At 34.2% G+C, this 15488-nt stretch overlaps 1 protein-coding gene across 3 annotated transcripts; it reads right to left on the bottom strand.

Moving 5' to 3' along the window:
* Positions 1 to 4239: 4239 nt before the first annotated feature.
* Positions 4240 to 5962, bottom strand: LOC141679088 (mediator of RNA polymerase II transcription subunit 32). 3 transcript variants are annotated; one of them, XM_074485573.1, is made up of 2 exons: positions 5870 to 5962; positions 4240 to 4989 (listed from the first exon to the last, which is right to left on the bottom strand). In XM_074485573.1, exon 2 carries the CDS (start codon positions 4982 to 4984, stop codon positions 4547 to 4549), a length of 438 nt encoding a protein of 145 aa, XP_074341674.1. In that variant the 5' UTR covers positions 4985 to 4989; positions 5870 to 5962; the 3' UTR covers positions 4240 to 4546. The 3 variants fall into 3 exon arrangements, with proteins under 3 accessions (XP_074341674.1, XP_074341675.1, XP_074341676.1); XM_074485574.1 differs by having other exon boundaries at positions 5804 to 5932; XM_074485575.1 differs by lacking the exon at positions 5870 to 5962 and adding an exon at positions 5670 to 5793.
* Between the last annotated feature and the right edge of the window lie 9526 nt (positions 5963 to 15488).

The raw sequence follows: 15488 nt of genomic DNA on the forward strand, positions 1-15488 counted from the left end.
ACGCGCAGACCAGCTATGAGAAGTATTTTCAGTGTTTCATCAGTTGTGCCTCACACCAAAGTAGACTCTGCATTGAATCTTTTAAAGTGCGAGGTCAAGCTTTCCCTCTCTTTCTGTTTTACATTGGCCCACGTGGTAACTGGCGGTGTAGACTTCACTGCATCCTGAAACTGAGTTGGAAACAAGGTTTTCATCTGTTCCCAGGATGTGATCACACCTGGACCGAGTTTCAGGAACCACTGCTGAGCGCCTTCTCTAAAGGTGGCCGCCAGGAGACGACATCGAGCCAAATCAGGTACTTGATATACATCCATCTCAATGTTGAAACGCCCCAGAAACTCCACAGAGTCAGAGTTCCCATGAAAACGTAAGTCATTGGTTGTGTTCCTGTATCCTGTCGGCAATTGCGCCTCCCCCTATAACAGCAAAAGGAGAAGGAGCTTGCGCAGTCGCTGTTACCCTTCCTCCTTCAAGATGGTTGAGCAACCTCTTAAGATCGTTCACATTAAACATCCCTACTCCAGGAATAGTTTGAATATTAGGCTGTTGGGGCTGCTCCGCGACTTGTTGCGGTTCCCCTTGATTACCCCCCTGGTGTAACGGTGGATCTCGCCGCCCCTCGCCCTGAGGTTGCGACTGCGGTATGTTACCATCTTGATTTTGAACATTGTCCCGCACGCGGGGTTCCTCCGGGCCACGTCGCGGTACTTTCTCATTATTCTGCAATCTTTCTTGAATTCGCACGCCGTCCCGGTCATGAGGACGCGTCCTGGAACCATTGCCCGTAGCACTGTGGGAAGTTACTGGAACAACGACAAGAGCTTCTTCAGTGGAGAGCGCGCCATATCTCCTACCATTGTAGGACGCCCTTCCATGTGGGTATCCCATCCTTCCTCGCCCATTCCTTTGATAGTCTCGGTAATAATTCCCGAACCTTCCTCGCGGAGGGGCACTTTCGTGTTCGCGGTGCCGCACCCTATCATCCCTTTGGTATGTAGGGGGCACACGTGTTGTGTCACGGGGCCTCGCTTCTCCAGCGTTTCCTTCCTTTTACCATTCTACCAACATCATTCTCAAATCGTTATCCTCCAACCTTATGCCAAGCCTTCTTTTTAAGGTGGAAAAATCTCTTCCTTCCCCATCTTGATTCTGAGTATTTTCCGCACGACGACGCTCGTCCATCGTACGCCCAGACCTATGGGGGTGTGGCACGGCTTGATTGACAAGACGAGGCCTTTCTCTATCGTCATTGTCCTCATCAACAAGCTCCACAATAGGTTTTACATCATTAGAATATTCTAAGCGTTGCGGAGTGATTCGCGGGTTTTCCCCGCTGGCATGAGCATCTCCTTCGACTACGGTGCCTTCCCCACGGCGTGGCCGCGACAGGGAAGACGACGACCCTCCTCATCCTGCGACGCTTCACCGTGTTCAACCTTGAATGAAAACTGTTAAGAGTATCCCCCACGCGGTATAACTGTTCCAAGATATCAGCGTTGCTGATGAGAACTGGGGGTGTTCCTCCCACATCTGGAGCTCTTGGTGGATCTGCCATGTTTTTCGGCATGTAGGGTTCGTGACGAGTGTAGCCTCCTTCGCCATCTCATTCAGATATGTTGTCACTTCCATTATAAGAACTTCCATCATGATTGTAAGACATCTTTTCCTCCCAAGATTACGATCTTAATCAGCACCCCTCCTTTTAGCGCCAATAAGTTGACGGAGGAATCTGGTAACAACAAAGATTGAGGTTTATCGCCGGAATTAAGATCTATGACGGTGGTTCTTCGCCGAAAAATCAAGCGGTGTGTGGTGGTTTTAGGCTAAGATTGATCAGAGTAAGTGTTGGCTCTCTTATCAGCTCTCAACTTCTTACTCTCTCAATGTGCCTACGTACCCTTTATATAGGGATCAAGCCTGACGTGGTTCTTGTGGAACAAGAAATCTAATGGGCTTAGACTCCTTATTCCTAGGCCCGGTAGAAGCCCATCCAAAGTCCGTCTTCCGCTAGCTTTAGGAATGTCCAACTATGAGGCCCAACCGCGAAGGCCCAAGGCTCGCCCGTAATCGCAGAACTTCACGGACAGTGCATCTCCCTGCGCAAGGATAACACTCTGTTACAGCTATCTCCCTTGATTTACGGACGCAGGTATAGCCGCGGTTCACCCCAAGTGCCGGACGCATCTTTGTCCCCTGAATGAGGATAACCTACCAGATAACAGGACAGGTGATCCCAAGATCTTGGGTGCAAAGTGCAGGATGACTCCAAAGTTCTCCAACGAGGACACCCGTTGAATACAAGAACAGAGTTCCCAAAGCACACACCAATGTTAACCCCACATCCCCAACGAGGACACCCGTTGAATACAGGAGGGGGCCTTCAATCATCAGGCATACCCCTGGAGGCCTTCAAACTTTTCACGGACATCCCCCTCCTTGACCGTCTCAAGGAGGGAATTCTTTAAAGAGTACCTGCAACAAATACGTTAGTAAAATAATCTCCACTACTCCTCTCAATGCAAGCTTTGTCCTAAAGTCACCATTGAGAATACACAGACCAAGAATAGGACGCGTCCTAAGACACTGGGCGCGTCCTCACCTTTATGAAACCTGTATTGTCTCCTCAGAAACCGTCACACACATTCCACTACTCAGGGCGCGTCCTAAGCAAGACAGACGCGTCCTCCAGCTTTTATTGCCACAAGACCACATTTGCCAAATACTTTCACCACGGTTGATGCGTCTACATAGCTTAGGCGCGTCCTTCCCTAATCATGCACTTTCAAACTTCGCTATCACCAGACCATAAAACATCTACTCCCATGTAGGCGCGTCCTCCGTACCTGGACGCGTCCTTACTTTCTACAATACAATATCGATCTTGACCGTACTTAATCCGCATTTGATCTGAGTCAATCCAATACCAAATTTTGGGTATAACACAAGATCAAGGATTAAGATGAACTAGACAAAAGAGAATCACAAACCTAGTAGATTCTATACAGATATACTATACTAGAAACATAAATAGACAAATGAACTTTAGAAAATGTGTTAGTTTATTTTAGTGCAAATTCTGTAAACTGTGCATGTTGTTCTATCAAACATGTCACGGGTCCTTAGTTTAGTTATAACAAAAACGTATCTAGAAAATTTTGTATCCTATCAAGAGATATAGCTGTGTGCTTATTTTTAAGAACGCAGATTTATAATATAAACAAATTTGATTTAATAAGTGAGTTTGTTTGTACAACTAGTACATAAGAGATATGAGAGAGAGAGTTAAGGATTAAATTTTTAGAGTTTTTCAGATCGTAAACACACAATTATTTTTATTAAGTTTTTGCTTTCTCAAATTGAAGGATAACTTCATATTTTCAAAAGTAAATATGTATTTTTAAATTAAAATAATTTTTTTTTATTATTAGTAGTTCTGCTAGCATATATACCTGTAATAAATAGACCCGACTGATTTCTGTAAATTAGTCCGTAGTATAAATTTGTGTTGCAGGTCATTTTTGTTATAATTTTATATTCTGATAGTGGCTAAAGTATAGTTTCAATTTTCAAGTATTCTATTTATAAACTGTACAGGGGATAAATTAAAATGTGAAAAATCATCCTTTTGAGTAAAAATATTTGTTAACAACGCTATTCTCATTCTTTACAAGATTGAAGATCAGCCTATTCTCATTCTAACTAGTCATAATTTAAAAAGAACAAAACATGTACATTGTAACATTTGTGCGCGACCACCGATTAATACCGTCTTTAAAGGTGAAATTTTATCTAAATTTGGGTCTCGCCTAATTAAGATTTTGCTGATCAAAGTTGTTTTATTAAATAAGAACAAGGATTTGTTTTTCCCTTATAAATTACAAACATAAACTAAAATTAAATATACATTGTTTTTTTAGGTGAAAAGGATAGGTTATATCTTGTTAATATTGTTCTAGCATAGTTTATATACGATGTTGGAGGATGCTAAATTATAATAGCAAAATTATATCGCAAATATTTATATTTATAATTTTTAACCCGTAACGAATTTTAAATATATCACCAAATGTAGATATCATAGAAGTCTCTCATGAGTTTAGTTAGCTATCCTCTATAGCCTATGGTCCATCAAAGTGCATCTCAAATGTTGATTTTAGCCTAAAAATAACAATTATTGATAGCTATCGAAGACGTCTACTTGCTAGTTGCTACCAACAGATTCAGTAGTACTAATCCAAAAACAGCCAACATGACATACTTCCACAAATGTTCAAAATGAAAAATGTAACATCACACTGGCCAAAACAAGATTGCGCACAATTGACATCAAAGATGAAATCATACAATTAACATGCAATTCCATATGATACTGGGATGTAAAGAGTACATGATTTGATGCTTAGGTTGCAGTTCAACAAGATCCATATGATTCAAGTATAGGAACAATCAGCATCTCCCCATCACAATGATGCCATAAACCTGATTCCATTCAAGTAATGTAATCGTCAATTTTCCCCATTACAATACTATGCGGCAAGTCAAACACCTACTGGGTGGGATCTTCGGAAAATCTAGCATCGAAGGGGGCCGACGGGTGGGAAAGTGATGAAGAACCAGCTGTTCCTGAACCTTGTTGCAATTCAATCACTAGCCATCTAACAGCTTTACTCATCTGCTCTAACCGAACTGCACTAATAGGTGGAAGACCAGGTGCGGCACTCTGTCCTGGCTTTGCGGTAGCTGAACCAGTGGCTTCGTCAACCAGACACTCCGATCCTATCCTCTGCTTAACAGACTCAATAAACTCCTCAGCCCGATCACATGCCACTCTAAACAACTCCCATCTCTGCTTGAAATTCTCAAGGGCTGCATCCGTTGCAGCTGTATTTTGTCCACCCGAAAGCTCTTTGCTTTCAAGTGCAGCAGCAGCTGCAGCAACATATTCTAGATATGCAGTGTTCAAAGCATCAACAATACTGTCCATTGACCCTGCAATAGCCAGTCAATAAAGCATAAGTATTGATAATTTTACATAAAACAATTGAAATTTTATCTTTAATCTAGTGAAAAATGGGTCTTTTAAACAACACCTAATTCACAAAAAAAAAACACATCATATTCATTTCAATACTAAACAGATTATATGTGAGCAATTAGTAGGAGTGACACCCGATCCTTATTATAGAAAAAACCTGAAAATGATATGAACAGATCGATTAATCTGAACACGACCCAAAACTACTGGTTTCCTGAAAAATAATTATTTTCTATATATCTATTTTTATCAAATATTAATAAGATTAAAAAAGACACAAGATTGACTAAAGATCAGAATTTATCATATAACTAAGGATCAAACGTAATTAAAGGCAGGAAGCAAGTAATTGTTAAAATTCACAATCAAGAAAAACGCAGTGTAATAAAAGACTCAATTCCTAGCTAACTAAATCAAGCCATTTTTTTAATTATCCAAACCAAAACCAGAGAGTGACTATAATCGCAACAAAGAACTCCGTAAACATAACATTGTAAAGGTGCAAAGTTAGCGAGGATCAAACAGTAACCTAATTTCTAGAACAAAGAAAGTGCAGACAACTAAATTACGCATAATTAACACTAAACTGCAGCATTTTAAAGCTAGATAAAACGGGGGATGTAAAAGCACATACATGAATTTAATAAATAAGTTAACAAAGTGAACAATTAGACATTCAATTATAGATATACGATTCTCGTGTGTGTGTGAATTTGTGTGTAGAGATTTAATTATGTAACAGGAGATAAAAAAGCAACAAAGAAGTACCATGTATATGTATGTATGTATACAGAAAGATACATATAATGGTGTAGAAGTGCTGGGCATTTGTACCTTGTAGTGTAGGAGATGTAAAATCGAATGGACAAGAAGAACAAAGGGGGTTACAACTAGACCTCGGCTATGTATCCGAAAAACCGAACCGAAATCTATGGATCCGAGATCCGAATTATATAATTCGATAATTATTCGAAAATTAAATTAAATCGATCCGAAAATTATCCGAAATGAAAATTTAATCGAAAATGATCCAAAATACTAGATCCGCTTATAAATTGGAACCGAACAAAACCGATTCATATAATATTTAAACCGAATATGATCTAAAATAAGCAAACTTCATACTTAAATGTATCTTATATTCCTGATAATTTAATTATTTAATTATAAATTAATGTAAAAGTACATTATATTATATTAAAAGTATTACATTTAATAAAAATATATTTTTTTAAGTCTCAAAACATGAAAAAATAAATAAGTTAAGATCTGAAATATTCGAACCGAATTTTATCCGATTTTTATCCGAATTTTATCCGTTTTTTATCTGAATTAGACTCGAACCGAATCACATCCGATTCGATCCGAATGACCTCGAGTTATATCATAACCCGAAAGTGAAACCGATCCGAAATAGATCCGATCCGAAACCGATCCAAAATAGATCCGATCCGAAACCGATCCGATTATTAGGTCTAGTTACAACTTACAAGTCTTTGTAAGAACACTGTTTATTTTGATTTGCTAAATCGGACTCGTAGAACAATATAAAAAATTTGTTAAACCTGTAAGATATTATAGTTCGATGGTATTCGCTATACTGGTTAACTATATTTTAAAAAATAGTATATTATTAAAATTTTAAATTGTTATAAATAGAATATATTACTTAAATATGGTAATAAAATATTAGAATTTTTTTTACAGATTTCTTACAGGTCTGTAGTGGTTCAACAAATATAGTCAAGATCAAGAAGTTGACTATATTTATAAACAAGTGGAATGTACAATTGAAGATGGAATTTTTTACATAATCTATATATTTTTTTATTTATAGTATTAATGATTTTTAGCTAAAGATTTTATATGGTTGGAGATGCTCTAACTATGTTTTCCGAATTTTAAAATCCACCGACTCCGTCTATGTGAAATATTATAAGTAATAAAATGCGGTTTACCTTGGTTCACGTGATTTGCAGGCTATTGCGTGAACCCGTAGGATTTACCCAGTGCGCACCCGTAGGGTAGCGGCTGCGGGTTACCTACGATAAAAAAATACTGGTATGTTAAATATATTCAAAATGCTAAAATCCGAAATTGTTAACCAAAACAGATACAAATGTAAGTTATATTTGGAACAAATTTTGATATCCGATTTAATAACCTTCTGTTTCTTTTTAAGCATAACTATTAAACTAAAAAATTGTATAATCTTGAGTAGATTGTACAATCTTGAGTACAATTGGATAACTTAATTAGTTAAGAGTTTATTTTCTTCGTCCTAGATCATAGGTTCGATCCTCGCTTATCCCGAAAATTTATGACAATATATAGTTATTTATAAAATTATGAGTCATATTTGTAAAAAAAATTATATAAACTTTAAGACAAATATCGGATACAAGTAAGAATCAAATTCAAAATCAAACAAATACATTTTTGAGCAATACCTCAAATCTTAGGTGTTTATAGAAGGCATATAAGTCTAAATAGTAAAAAAAAAATACTTCTTCAAATTTCAAATTACCAAAAGTAACAGAGATAAATTTAAACGTGTAATATTACGGTCGGTGAGTAACATCTTCCCAGCTTTCAGAAAAGTAAAATCTTTTTCAATTTCGTTCATTTTAGATTGCAGTCACTGCATAGTAATCTTCCCATCTAAGTATTTTACCTCATGGTTGTCTCCCACCAGTAACGTTATCAAATTTAATAACCCTCTTTTCAATACTGCTATAAATTTAAGGAAAATGTATGGGATAGGTGTTGTAGCTAGGAATTATATGGGTTATGTGGTTGGTGCTAAATCTCTTTTTCGGAAACAAAAGGAAGGGTTGTATATGTAATATGGCCATTGAGCAAAAGATGCGGAGTGTCCAATTAGAATCTTATTGTGCTACTGCTATAAATTTAATTTCTGAACAAGATGTCTATTGCACTGACTTTAATGGTTTTATCTATGATATTAGACATCTGATAGATATAGTAGCTCATATATTAGCTTGTTTAGCTTTATCTTCTAGATCCAGGGTTATCTCGAACAATCGTGTTATGTAGCTTGTTATATCCAAAATTTGGCATTGAATTGACTCTGGTCAAATGCGGATTACGGGCGGTCAAACCCGGTATTGCATTGTAGAAGCTTAGGACACGTCCAGTCATAGAGGACACGCCTGCTTGTGAGAAGATGTGTTACAGTCTGGTAATGACGGAGCATGGGAGTGCATGGTCAGGGAAGGATGCGTCAATAATTATGAAAGTGCTTGGCAAATGTGATCTTGTGGCAATGGACGTTGGAGGACGCGCCTGTCTTGATCAGGGCGCGCCCTAAGTAGTGAAATGTTGTGCATGATGGTTTTTGAGGAGACGGTGTAAGTTTCATAAAGGTAAGGACGCGCCCAATGTGTTATGACGCGTCCTATGATTGGTCTATGTGTTCTCAATGGTGACTAGACCTGGCAATTCGGATAACCGGTTCGGTTTCGGATCGGATCAATTTTCGGATCGGATTAACTTCAGTTATGATATATTCGAGTCTAATTCAGTTCAGATCGGATTTTATTTGGTTCAGATCTACTTTCGGTTTTGAATAACTAGGATCAGTTTCGGTTTGGATCAGATTGATTTCAGCTCGGATCATATTCAGATTGAAATCGGTTACAAATCGGATTAAAATCAGATAAAATTCGGTTCAGATTTTTTCGGATTTTTATATTTCGGTTCAGATTTTTTTCGGATCATAAAATTTGGTTCGTATCGGTTTGGACCTTGACAAATGAGTACATTTGAAATTATTCATTCAATAACTTTTCAATAAATGAATTATGTTGATCATAGACAAATTAATTTCTTTTTTAACACAAAATGCATTTTCTATATGTTCAGATAAATTTTTTATTTAATTTCTTATATTTATATTTTTTTAAGGAGTCGAGTAGTTAACTAGACGAAAACGAACAGGATTTCATAAAACTGATGAACAATTATCAAAAATGGCTATTAAGACCGATATTTATCATTATTAAAAAATTTATATGAGAGAAAACCGCACATCAGCTTTATAAAAATAAACTAAAATAATTAACTTTAACAATATTGCACAAACAAAACAAACCAACTTTCAAGTAGAGATAAGTAAAAAGAACCATTTATTATTTAGCAAAAAAAGCCATTTATTAGTGTTATTAAAGTAATAGTTTACATAAAAACTAGTGTCAACACTCATGATATAGTTTTAAGTATAGTTTAATATTTTCACCACTTGAATAATATATATATTTTATTTTAACTTTCTTATTTGAATATTATACATACTATTTTAGTTTTAGTATTTGAATTTAAATTTGAATTTTGAGTATAATTGTGAGAAATGTATTTTATAGACTGTATAAAACAAATATTTAAATCATGTCATGAATTGTTTTTTACAGTAGACCGAATATTATCAATCTATTGAACTATTCTTGCAAAAATGATTAAAGTTCAAAACTGCAACTTTTCAAAATTTTGTCGATATATTCTTGAAAAATCAAGTACAATTTATATTTGAGTTAATAAGGTGTCCAAAAAATAATAAGCGCATCTAAATTGGTAATTTCTTGGAATATTTCGAGAACAACACACTAAAATACCCCATACATATATTAGGTATAAGTTTTTTTAAAAAAGAGAAAAATATATGAAAAAAATTCAAATTTTGGCTGAAATGTGTTGTAAAAAAGCGAAATCAGACTTAATCAGCGGAGTTAGTCAATGTCCTTGGATTAATCAAGTAATGAGAAATTAATCAAAATGACTAATCGTTTCACTAATCGTAACTAATTTAATATTATATATATAGAGAGAGGAAAGTTCTATGGAGACCTCTTATTCATCGGAAATCTTGGAGACCACATATGTTCTGCAACCAAAACACTATAAAATATATTATTTCGTGAAGTATATTTTACTAGTATCACTAATTCATTAAAATTATTGAAGATCATTTAAGTTTAATAAGTAGAATGTTTATATTCTGCAAACTGAACAAATGTTCTGCAAACTTAACATGTTTTGCACAATAAAATATTTTTATGATGTTTTACATGCAGTACATATATGATATTCAAGGTTTTGAATAAAATAAGAAACTTTGTAGAGCATAATTCGCAAAATAATATGTTTTGCAATATTTTTATGCAATATTTAACTTGTAGAATATAAGTGGTCTGCAAGGTCTCCACAAAAAAGTGGTCTCCATAGAACTTAACCCTATATATATATATATATATATACTCCCCCATCCTATTTTATATGACTTTTTTTTCTTTTTTGGATGTCTAAAACAATGAATCTTCCATTTATAGTATTATTTTAAGATTATCACAATCATTCATTCATATCGAACAAGGCCTTATAAGTTATAATATATAACTGATGGATTAATAATTAATATATATAAAATAATTATTTATTATTTTTAATATTTAATATTTATATAATTTAATTTAAAATATATAACAATATTAAACTAAATAAAATTTTTAAGATCCAACCTATAAATTGAGATCGATTTGAGATTAAAAATTAAGCAAATTCATTATTTACCAATTTAAATAGTAATTAGTATACGATAATAAAAAATATTAATTTATTTTTTCAATTTTAGTAAAACACACTATATGACTTGATTTTCGCTTAATCAGTTCGCTATTCAGTCTTTTATATTTACTTGGTATTCCCCCCTTACACGGATGCTTCTCAAAAATCAGGCACAACTTTACGAACTATTATATTGGCTGTCATTATTATCTTTGTTTATTTTGTAGACAAAAAAAAAGTTACGGTGCGTGGAAAGACTCAACATACCAGAGAACGCGCAGTATCTATACACGCTCGCGAGAAACACGTCACGTTCAGACTGTTCTACAGGATTAAATGGTCACCATATTCTCCAAATCCTCCATACTTGAGATCAATTTGAGATTAAAAATTATGAAAATTTATTATTTACCAATTTAAATAGTAATTACGTATATGATAATAATAAATATTAATTTATTTTTCCAATTTTAGTAAAACACAATATTTGACTTATTTTCGCTTAATCAGTTCGTTACCCACAGTATTACAGTATATTAAATTTCCTATTTTTTTAATACCATCTTTCATTTTTCTCTCAAAATCAACTTAATATATTTTATTACATAATATTAGAATGATAAAGATCATACAATAAATATGAAAAAATAGCGAAATATTATTTTAGAATGCTGATACGAAGCGCGACTTAGTTAACTAGTTGACCTAAATTGATAAGTTAGATATCAAAAATTATATTTACTTTAATATTTTTTTAAATTTTAAAAACATATATTATTTTTGCATAGTGTCTTTACTATAATAAATTATCTGAAAATATCGGGTAATTAAAATATTTAAATTAATTAAGAAATTATCTGAAAATATCGGGTAATTAAAAATTAAAAATTAAAAAATGTTAATAAATTGAAATTTTAACAAAAATTCTCATTTTATTTTGAAGAGGCAGAAAAATATCATGATCGTGTCGGGTATGTCTCTTTACTCGTTAATGGCTCCTGTTTCTATCCACTATCCCCGTCCCAAACTCCATCTCCCAGACTCCCACCCACGTTTTCTCGCACCCTTGGAGTTGGAGTATCCTATTTAAGTATGGTTTCACAATCAAAGAATTTTCCTCAGATTTCTTCATCGTATACGAAGGTACGAAATAAATAATTCGAATTTTGATGATAAACCCTAGTTTTGTTTTGGGGTTTTTTAAAATTTTTGGGTTTTCTCTTTAGCGCTCTACTAGTCTATATCTACTACAAGTCTACAAGTAAATAGTAATGATATGATATATTTTAATTATGTTTATAATAATATGATTTTTTTAATATATTTGTGTATAGTATAATATTGACAGTAATTTTTTGTTATTTTTATTGATTTACAGGCTTGTCGATTGTGGCATTTAAGTTATGGTAGAACTTTCAGATACAGAAGTTGATAGGAGCGAAGTTCAAACAGATGGTGATAGTATTGCATCTATGACTTTTACTCATCTACAACCCTTAGAAAAACCTGATGGGAGACGAAGCAATTGTTGGACTGTGTTTGGGATTATAGATGGAACTGATGTTCCTCCAACCTCAAGGAGGGCGCGATGCACTTACTATAAGAAATCAACTTATCTTGCTAAATCTGTTAATTGTACCTCTAACATGAATAAACATATAAAAATATGTAAACCATATATTCAGTATCTTAAGTCAACTGGAGCAATTCCACAATTTTCTCAAACTCGCTATAGGGAATTGTTGTCTAAGGCAATTATCAGGCATGGATATTCTTTTTCATGGGTCGAGCACGAGGGAAATAGAGAAATTCATACCTATCTTAATCACGAGGTTCAATCCATTACTAGGAACAGAGCCAAAGCTGATTGTGTAAAATTGCATAAGACTTTAAAAGCCCAGTTATTTAAGATTCTTCAAACTATTCCTGGTCGGATTTGCTTAACTTCTGATATGTGGACTTCATGTTAAACTGAAGGTTATTTGTGCTTGACTGCACACTATGTAGATGCTAAATGGAATTTAAATAGTAAGGTTCTTAATTTCCTTCATATTGAGTCTCCACACACTGGCTATGCTATGTATAATAGTGTGTCTACATTAATTCGAGATTGGGGCATTGAACATAAATTTTTTTCAATCACACTAGATAATGCTTCAAGTAATGATAAAATGCAAGATTACTTGAGAGACTCTCTTAATCGCCAAGAGTTATTGTTATGTAATGGTCAGTTTTTTCATATTCGTTGTGCTGCTCATGTACTAAACCTCATTGTTAAGGAAGGGCTCAAGATTATTGATCATAGTGTGGAAAAGGTTAGGAAAAGTGTCAAGTATGTGAAATGGTCAGAAATCAGAAAACAATCATTTGAGACAGCGGTAAAACATGTTAGGATTACCGAGACTAAGGGATTGTGGTTAGATGTTCCAACTAGGTGGAACTCTTCTTATATGATGCTTGATAGGGCCCTCTTATATCTTAGTGCATTTGTGGAACTGAGTTATGCTGATAGTTCGTATAAACATCTTCCAAATCCAGATGAATGGGAAAAAATTCAAAAAATTCGAGATGTTTTGGAACCATTTTATGATATAACCAAGTTGTTTTCTGGAAGTGATTATCCTACTGCTAATTTGTATTTTGAGAATGTATGGAGGATAGCTATGCATTTAAGGGAATTAGCGACTAGTGACGACATCGATTTGGGATATATGGGATTAAGCATGAAAGATAAGTTTGAAAAATATTGGTCAAATTATGATGTTGATGATGTTCATATTTTCAAAAACTATACGATGATCAAGGTGGTATAGTTGAGCTTGCTAATGTGATGTTAAAGCTGAAAAAACTCTTTGTTGAGTACATGTCAAAGGGGCATAACAACTCAACAGAAACATCTTCTAGCACATCAAACCCAGAAACTTCCAAGAGGCCTAGATTTAATCTTGCTGTAAGTTTATATGTTATCTAAATTCAAGTTTTTTTATTTTATTTTATTATGTAATTGCTTTTGATGATGTAGTTTAATTATTAAGTTGAATTTTATTTTCAGGATTTGGACAACCAAGATTCATTGGATGTCGCCATAAGGTCAAAGTTGGATCTTTACTTGGAGGAGTCTAGAATGAATCGAGACAAAGAGTTAAACATTTTGGAGTTTTGGGGTAAAAACGAATTAAAATATGGCGAGCTTTCTTACATGACGAGGGATATTTTATCTGTTCCGTTGACGAGAGTTGCTTCAGAGTCTTCCTTTAGTATTGGTGGAAGGATTTTGAACAAATGGCGAAGTTCTTACCTCCCCGAAAATGTAGAGGTTCTTATTACTACTCATAGTTGGCTACATGGTTACGAAGGTGCGTAGAAATATTTATGCTAATCTTTTTAATACACTAGCTCTTTTATTAACAAATTATTTGTATCTGTACAGTGGAGGAAGCAGAATGCATTGGTACAGAAGTGCATTGGTCTTCAAAGGAATTAATTCAGTGGATTATCTACATTAAGGTCAGTTAAAATGAATTTGTAAAATTATATTTTAGCCTACTGGTTTACTATAGTTTATGTCACATTTATATTATTTTAACTACAGTTTTATCAACTTTTTTTCTACAAGTATAAATGTTTTTTATTTTTATTTTCTTACAACAGATCATGGGTTTCTGCGCATTGCGGTGAAGGTTCACCGTAGATCGTATTTTCAGATTCGTCAAAATTAAGTTCTTATGCCTAGCATTATTGTTGAGTTGTGTTAGATATTTGGTCATTATTATTCAGTAAAGAACAAATAATTCTAAGATTTCTACTTGATTTATGGATTTTGATATTTTAATGGTCCCAATGGGCATTTTTATTTTTGGATTTCAAATAGCCATTGCAGCAAATTAGGTCTGCATTACTGTATTTATGTCACTGAACATTTAGGCCATTTACAGTTTAAAATGGTACTTGTATGTTTGAATTCTGATGAGATCTTTAAGACTCTGCACTGCAGTTCTGCAATATGTAGTTATTACACTTCACTTGTGGTGTTCTTAAGTAACTTTTTAATTATAGCTTAATATTGCAATTGATCAGGCAAAAGTAAAAGTTAGGTTAATTTTTTGGCTATAAATAAGTCTGCACTCTGAACTTTAGGTGGCATGGATATGCGCCTTCTGGATTGTGTAAGCCCTCCTAACACCTTCAGGTTTCAGGAGCAGTAACCTAACGGATATTTTCCCAATTGTTTTAGCGTCTTCTTCAATTGTTTTAAGGCGATTTTTTCCCAAGTATTCTAATTTGTTAATTACAAGAGCTCAGGAGGTACGCGTTGACAACACATTATGCTACATTCTGTTACTGAGCTATAAAAAATATGTACTGATTACTACTTTGGCTGTGAATTAGGTTTTCAAATTCGCGGATACTTACCGGGGATCTTTTTATAATTCTAAAGTTGGACATTGAGTGTGTCCATTTCATTGTGACTACAGTGGCTATCAGGTTTTTTGACATTGTCACTAATCAATATTGCAGTGTAGTATAATGTCATACACGTGCAATTTAACTTTCAAAGAATAACAATTTCTGAGTGTTGCTCAAATATGGTCCATGATTAAAAGAAGTTGCAATATTAATGAACAGGATGAACTGCTATGGGGAGCAACATGGTTACATAAAGCCACTCAAAATGAAATTTACTTGAACTACGTTTTAAATAACGTATATCAAATGGGCAGGCCTTGGAACATTGGTGAATTCAGATGGGATTCAAAAGATGCTGAAATTAGTGTACTTCTTTCTGAGGTAGATTACGATTTTCTAATTAAATTTCATATATTTTTCCTTTTTTGCTTAACCAAATCTCACATACAATTCATGTTCTAATTGT

Source organism: Apium graveolens, chromosome 8 (assembly GCF_009905375.1).
Source record: "Apium graveolens cultivar Ventura chromosome 8, ASM990537v1, whole genome shotgun sequence".
NCBI classification, from domain to species: Eukaryota; Viridiplantae; Streptophyta; class Magnoliopsida; order Apiales; family Apiaceae; genus Apium; species Apium graveolens.

Bases quoted from the DNA above. Each gene is read 5' to 3' on its own strand.
- LOC141679088 (XM_074485573.1), bottom strand. From the start codon at position 4,984: ATGGACAGTATTGTTGATGCTTTGAACACTGCATATCTAGAATATGTT.